The sequence below is a fragment of the Gouania willdenowi genome, chromosome 4, assembly GCF_900634775.1.
Source record: "Gouania willdenowi chromosome 4, fGouWil2.1, whole genome shotgun sequence".
In the NCBI taxonomy this organism is placed as follows: Eukaryota; Metazoa; Chordata; class Actinopteri; order Blenniiformes; family Gobiesocidae; genus Gouania; species Gouania willdenowi.
In genome coordinates, this window is record NC_041047.1 from 7,418,025 (window position 1) to 7,425,514 (window position 7,490).

General features: G+C 40.1%; 1 protein-coding gene across 1 annotated transcript; it reads right to left on the reverse strand.

Annotated features, from left to right (window-relative positions):
- Window positions 1-752: 752 nt before the first annotated feature.
- ebna1bp2 (EBNA1 binding protein 2) lies at window positions 753-7,127 on the reverse strand. The gene is made up of 9 exons (XM_028443838.1): window positions 6,924-7,127; window positions 6,269-6,352; window positions 4,095-4,267; window positions 3,602-3,725; window positions 3,070-3,159; window positions 2,881-2,956; window positions 1,473-1,557; window positions 1,203-1,377; window positions 753-1,098 (listed from the first exon to the last, which is right to left on the reverse strand). Exons 1-9 carry the CDS (start codon window positions 7,020-7,022, stop codon window positions 1,051-1,053), a joined length of 954 nt encoding a protein of 317 aa, XP_028299639.1. The 5' UTR covers window positions 7,023-7,127; the 3' UTR covers window positions 753-1,050.
- Between the last annotated feature and the right edge of the window lie 363 nt (window positions 7,128-7,490).

Consider the following 7,490-nt stretch of genomic DNA (forward strand, 5'->3'; position numbering starts at 1 on the left):
AGATTTGCTGCCTTTCTAACCAGAGTTAACCTAACCACTAGGAACAAAGCCCAAAACCATGCAGGCAGACCTGCTAATAGGGTCTGTACCTTTTCGCCCTTCTCTCTTTTCAGTGTCAGGTGTCTTGAAGCTGGAGCAGGCAGTTCCTGATCTGTGGTTCACGGCTCAACTAGTCTGAGACACTCTGATCTATCTCTCTATCCTGTTCTGTTCGTCCTTCTCTCCACTAACCCCAACCAGTCGACTCAGATGGCTGCCACCTCTGAACCTGGTTCTGCTGCAGATTTCTTCCTGTTAAATGGGAGTTTTCTCTTCTCACTTTCGCTAAATGCTTGTTCATGTGGATCTTGTTGGGTTTTTTCTTTCTTATTGAGAATTTTATATTTTGGTAGCGCTTTGAGATGACTTTGGTTGCAATTGGCATTATATAAATAAAGCTGAATTGAACTAAACCACCCTGTATCCAAAATGGTAATAAATATTTTAACTTAGGCTCTGGTTAAGACTTGAATATGTTTGTCAGGTGCCTTCTGAATAACAGTTATAGGTAGGAGAACTGAATTTCTGACATTTAGCATCCAGTATCTTTGTCAATTGATTACTCTTTGTATGATCAAATTATTTGAAAGGCCATGAATCCCCTGGTCTTTGTGAACCAGTAACCCTAAACATTAGTTGTTTTTTCTTTCTCTCACTGATTCCAGAAAACACACAAAATGAAAGATTCAAGCAAAAAGGCCATTTCTGTGAAGTAAACACTTTTTTAAATGTATTTATTGTAATAAAAATTGACAACAAAAAAACTTTTTACATTTCAGCACACACAAAAAAAAAATATCACGAGCCGCGGTTCAGATTTATAAATGACTGTGAAAGGGCAAACGTGATGTCTGCACAATAAAGGGTGGGTTTACACTTGACTGTCGTGAATTAGATCAGTCCCTATAACGCAGATTTGATAACTTGAAAGAGTTTGTAGGATTTAAGGGTGTGTGTCGTTTTCACTTCAGTACAGTCTGTTTACCAGCTCGTCAGTTGTATTTTTTCTTCTTACGAGCGACTCTTCATCTTCCTTCGCACCGACTTGCCTGGACGTTTCTGAAAGATTACATTTAGAATGAGTTCATGGGCAATGAAACCCCCCAAAAAATCTCACGTTTTCCTCATGCAATAAGATCATCTTTTCCCCCCGTGCGACTCACATTCTGTTTGCTGTTCTTTTGGCCTTTCTTTCCTCTCGGGCCACCCTTGGCATGAGCCACTTTGGCACGGAAAGAAGAAACGTCGTTGAAGCTTTCTTTGGTGTTCCACTTCTTTCCACTCTTTTTGCCTCCAAAGCCAAACTTCTGGTCCTTGTATTTCCTCTTAGAATTGGGGCTTCAAAAAAAAAAAACGTAAACATTTGGCATGAAACAAAATCAAACATCTTGGGTTTGAGATGTGCGATTGCAGGTGAAAGGTTTAGGTCTTACCCTTTCTTGTTTGTTACTTTTTTTGAGCTGTCCGAAGGAGTTTTTGCTTTGTCTCCATCCAAGAAATCCAGTTTGTCAGTCATTCCTAGAAGTGAGCACAACAAGAGGCTGAGGTTTAGCTTTAAAACATAAAGAATTATAGGGCAGGATCAAAAAATAAGACGATAGACATAGTGACATAACGGCTGCTAGGGTAACTGCAGTCATCAGACAAGCCGGCACGGGAGCGCCCGTGAACTCTTCAGAGAGGCGCAGCTGCCGAATTTTGCAGCGTATAGGTCAATATTTTTATTCCTTCAAAGTTGAGGGTGCGGCCAATGCGGCGGTGCGCTCTATGTGTATATTTTTTAGTCAGTCGCACATGTGTCCAGTGAAAGCAGGTGTCGGGAGGCAGAATATTACTGACAATCACCCCTACAGCAGAATGGATTAACAGTAACAGCCACTGATCATCACAGTGAACTGAACGTTCAAAAACAAGCTTCGGATAATGTGGGGAAAGTGAAACACTCGGCTTTAATAACAGGTCGGAGGCGTCGTGGTCTGTATGCAGGACGGCGTCCAATCATGGAGGGAAATTGCGTGGGAGCGAATGACAGTAGAAGTCATACATCTGTTGAGTATTTGTTTTTATTTATATATAAAACTAAATTTCTGATTGTTTAAATAAAAATAAAATAAAATAGCGGTAATAACTTGAAGTTTGTGGAGCGGTGCTGGCTCGTATGCATTTATGGTGGGAAAAGCACATAAAAAGTACACTAAAATGTAAGATATCTCAGCCAGTTTTTAATAGTAGTTAATAATAAACGGCATAAAAATGTCAACTCATTGCATTATGTTAGTCAGGAGCGATCGCACACAAGACAGAGGCTGACAGACACAGAGACTCAGAGATAGAGAGAGAGAGCACGTGCCGAAACACTCCGGATAAAGTAAAAAATCAGCCAGTTAATGACAGAAATAAACAGTATAAAGTTGCCAAATAACGGCATTATGCTTGTCCAGAAGCGATCGCATCCGTATTCTGACTTAGAGTCCGATCGACGTGATCACTGCTGAGGCGATGGTGCACGGGAACGGAGGCAGCAGTATATTAGTCTGCTTCCAATAAAAAGTGACCATAAAAAGCTGTAAATGGACTGATATGCAGACGTGAGGCAGTGAGGATGTGATTTCATGTGGGGATAGAAACTCGTCTGCAAAAATGCATCCGAGTCTGTCCAAGGCAATAGGGAAAAATGTGTGGGCTCATTTTCGTTGGTTTTGAATGCTTCATCACCCATTAGCATTAAAAGACTTAAAATTAAGGTTTAATTTTTTTTCCCAAATCCTAACCTATGCCCCAAAACAAAAATGTGTACTTTTCCCCTATGTTTGGAAACCAAAGCATTTGTAAAACCTGCACCTTTCTGGTATTTCTTTACAGCAGACATCATGGCCTTCTTCTCCTTCTGTCTCTTCTGGATGACTTCTACTTGAACCTGTTGGAAATCCAAAGCTCACAGTTACTCCTTGCATGTAATTTGCTAGTTCATACGTGAGTATTGAGAAATATCAGCAGGTGTAACAAAAGCTTCAGGAATGTGTGACTGACCTTTTTGCCAAACTTCCGTTGCTCACGCAGCTTTTTAGCCTTCTCGGACCTGTCCAGAATCATCTGCTTTGAAAGCAGCTTTTTCCTGATCTTAAGGAAAATGGAACAATTGATTAAATTTCATATATATATACAAGCTTAAGGATGCTGGAGATTATATTTATTTAAATCAGATGAAGGCATAGTGTAGGCCTTAGAGGACAATAAATAATTTGCTCAAAAGAAAAAATATGTAAAATGTTGAATGAATGAAGCAAAAACACTTCTATGCATCCGTCTACAGGACTCCACATCCCACAATGCAATGCAAAAACTTTTACGACATTGTCAATAAGAGTGTTTACAGCGGAGATCAAAACAAACTTTCGAGCGGCGATTCCAACCTTTAACATCCTTTTTATTCCGAACAAATAATCATAAATTTACTGATCAATAAGAAGAAAAAAAAAAATCCAAAAATGATCACCTCCAGCAGCTTTAACTATCTTTTGAGCGAGAGATGAGATTCAAAATCGTGAGTGAAACATCTCACCTTCTGCATTTGCTGATCTGACTTGGCCATTTCTGCAAAGTAATCATCAGGCCTCTTGGTGACTATGCCATGCATCTTGAGGAGAGGCAGCGACTCCAGGACTGTAGCCTGAGCTTGGCGGTAGCTTAAACACACACCAGAAGAGATCAACTCAACATACAGTAACTTTTTTGAAGTGTAAAATATGATTTCCCTAAAAATACAGTTTACCAATTTCCATGTCATGAATGCCATTTTTTTCACCGTTTAGACTAGAGCTCACGCTTTAACACGTTAACTGCAATGAATTAATTACAGGAAAAAACGCCGTTAATCGCTTTCTTTTTAAGCACTTAAAACAGCCTGAACCCCAAGACCGTAAAGAAGGCGTTACGAAGATGGAATATTAGCAAATTCAACAAAAAGGAAATTGTCCTGTGGATCTTTTGTGTGTATGTTAAAGACACACTTTATTATTATTATTATTATTATTATTAATATATTAATCCCTTACAAGAACATTTCTCTCTGAAAATCATCATCTGCATCAAGCTCTCCGTTGGACGCTTGTTGAGCCGTGACTTGTCCTTTGGACAGAATGTCTTCAGCCGGAGGGTTGGTCATGTCCAGCCTTTCGGGCCAGGGGAGATCTTTACGGAAGTCCGCCAGGCAATGTTTCAAACCCTCCTGCAACACAACATATGCCAAGTGTTAGAGAGCAAAGGGGATTCGCTGCCTTTCCTGGATCATTCAAAGATGGGGAAAAGACAGGTCATAAACTGAGTTCCCTATTGGGGAGCACAGTGAAAAACTGGGAAAAAACCTCCTCAGCGTACAGCATAAAACAAAACACAGTTACAACAAGAACTAGAGAACATAGAACATGGGCAGGTGGGGGGGTGGGCGTTGAGGGTTTGGGGTGGAGAAAAGGAAAGGAGCGTCATGTCTACACAAACATCTTGGTGAGTAAGCAACAGCCTTGGGCGGCTGGCTGTGGGAGCAAATGATGATAAGCCATTTATTTTCGATTCAGGCTAGCACAATTTCTGTAGATGAGTCCAGGTCTCCAGAAGTAATCTAATAAAGAGGCATTAACTTGCAGCCAAGCATATTATTTCTCCAAGTTGATTTCAATTCCATGTAAACGCTCCAAGGTAGCCTCAAGCTTACTTTTGAATTTGTTCTTCACATGAGTCTGAGTATTAAGAGCACTGCACAAACCATCAGAAATGACTGGCAGCCTTTCCCAAACAGCTGCCAACGTATTATGGACTTTTCGATAGGTCAGAAAGCTGCCAGCTCCAATCAGCAGCATGCTTGCTACCATAATTCCAATCATGTAGATGTCTTCCATGTCCTCAATAGAAAGAATGGACAGACACACGATGCTCCATCAGGAGTCAAGCGCGTATCCAGAAACAAACGTACCGTCCAGACCTGCGGACTCACCTCTGCCCATTCTTTTTGTTGAAAAATTTTGTTGACTGCATTGAGAGATGAAATGATCAATTACATAATTTCGGTTTTTGGATAGGGATGTAAAGAAAACAAGGCCAAAAAAGGGAGGGAGACGGAGCAGAGAATGCGACCGCCTTTGTCGAGTGCAGGAAGAGAAGTTACGCGCCTCTCTCCTGGGTGTATTCTACGGTCCAGGCTCCTGACACGCCCGCCGCGCGTATATCGACCAAAAGCGTGCAGTCTTTGAATGGAGGCGGTCTGAAGCAAAGGAGGCAGACTGGGCCATGATGTCATTTCTTTGGGGCTATCTAGCAATCATGGAACATGGAGTTTTCCTAACACTTGTAATGGTCATTGAAATCCATGACAATGCTGAGGCGCACTTTTAATTTGAAACGCCTTCGTTAACAAGCAATGTAACAGGTTTGATGAGATTACTGCAGGTAAGAAGATCTGACACATTCTTTTGTCCAAACCACAGTTAAAATTTGTCTATTTCCCCTCATACTAATGACAGATTAATGTGTGTCTTTGAGGAAAGCCTGATTTTATTAGTCATCATTAATATCATCTGCCATCAATGTTTCCTCCTCCCTCGTGGCTGGAATTCTCTCCCCCTCTCCGCCCTGCCCCCGCCACAACACCCTCCCACAGGCCCAACCCCCCTCCACGTGTTTTTGTGCTTTTCTGTGACTGTGTTTTTGTTGGTGCATGTTCGATGAGGAGGTTTTTCCAAGCTTTACACCGACTTCCACAATAGGGAATTCAGTTTAAAACCAGCCTTTTCTCCTCACCTATCCTATTGTTACGCCTTTCTTCATCTAAATACGGGGCTTCGCTCTCGTGGCGACCCACAGTTCTCCCGCTACTGTCACCCCACGTTATAAGTGTTATATATGATTGTCTTTTCATGTTTTTCTTGGATGGGATGAAACTGAAATGAAATGCAGTTGCTCTGTAACGTGTGCAATGACAAATAAAGCTATTGGTAATGTGAACATATTAGAAATGCTGATGGACAATGTTTTGGCGTGCTTGTGTCCCCCCCGCTGCTGTGCGGCTTTTCTGACTTACGCCCATGAGAGAATCGAGCCCATTCTGAAGAGGAAAAATCAATCTGTGTTTCTCTCTCTCTTCGTGAACCATCAGAGGTATTTAAAATGTAAAATTAATAATAGTCGTTAACTATTAACTGGATTTAACATGTTAGCAAAAAAATTCTCTACTCACCACACTGTTGACAAACTTCTTGCGTTTATCGACCATAACGTTCATCCCAGGCTTCAGGAGTCCTTTGGCAAAGGCTTCCTGGAGCTACAAAGAAAAACAAGAAGGTTGATACGAGATCAAGCTTTTTAAAGAAGTAACTGATTAAATTCTTTCTGATCTTCAACTCGACTTAACGCCGATCTGATCTGATCTGATCTTGAGTCAGGCGCCTTAGACCACTGGTCCATCCTGACAGGGTGAAACATAGGCACATTACGCTTATGTAGAAAAGATGGGGAAAACATGGTCACCGAAGCTATTAATACGTTTCCGTATCAATAGACACATCATAAAGGAAACCTTAACATACTACTTGAAATTAAATAATTAGTTGTTTTTTTTTTTTTTCACAAATCCTGCCCAATGCTCATTTAAGGGACAGACACAAACAGTAGTGAATGAATAACATTCTCTGAACTACGTCACAATTGTTAAACTACGGATCAAAACGTTTATTTTAAAAAAAAAAGAAAAAAAAAAAAGAAAAGAAAAATTAAATATATAACGTAAAAACTTAATATTTAGTATTTCAGTGCCTCCAAAATCCATTCCGAGAAACAACTCTTATATGACTTATTTTGGCGTAGATTGGGTCACAGTAAATAAAGTAACTCACCTCTCCGTCCGACAGCTCGTTACCGGTCTCCTCCTCGGACTCCTCCGCCATCAGCGCAGCCTCCTCTGGGGACTCCATAATCCTACTGTCGATCACCATCAGACGATTTCTGGAAGTAGTTTAATCAAAAGTAACCAAACAGTGAGCAACAACAGGCAAAAGCTCACATGTACGACGAGTTTCACGAGGAGAGGAAGTGACGACAACAGCGGACCGGAGGTAAAGTCTAGCTCTAGGAACAATGAATAACAACAAAGGTTCCTACAGAGGAAGTGCGTTTTACGATTTATTGTAAAATATAAGAAAGCAACATGGAACAGGAGGGTTATTATTATTATTATTATTATTATTATTATTATTATTATTATTATTATTATTATTATTATTATTATTATAATAATAATAATAATAATAATAATAATAATAATAATAATAATAATAATAATAATTCATGTTTCTACTCATTTTATTGCAAGGAAATGTTTTATTTGAAAAATAAGGCATGTCGTTGTATTATATCAAAAATAAAGCGTATTCACAGTAGGCCTTTATTAGCTATCAATATAA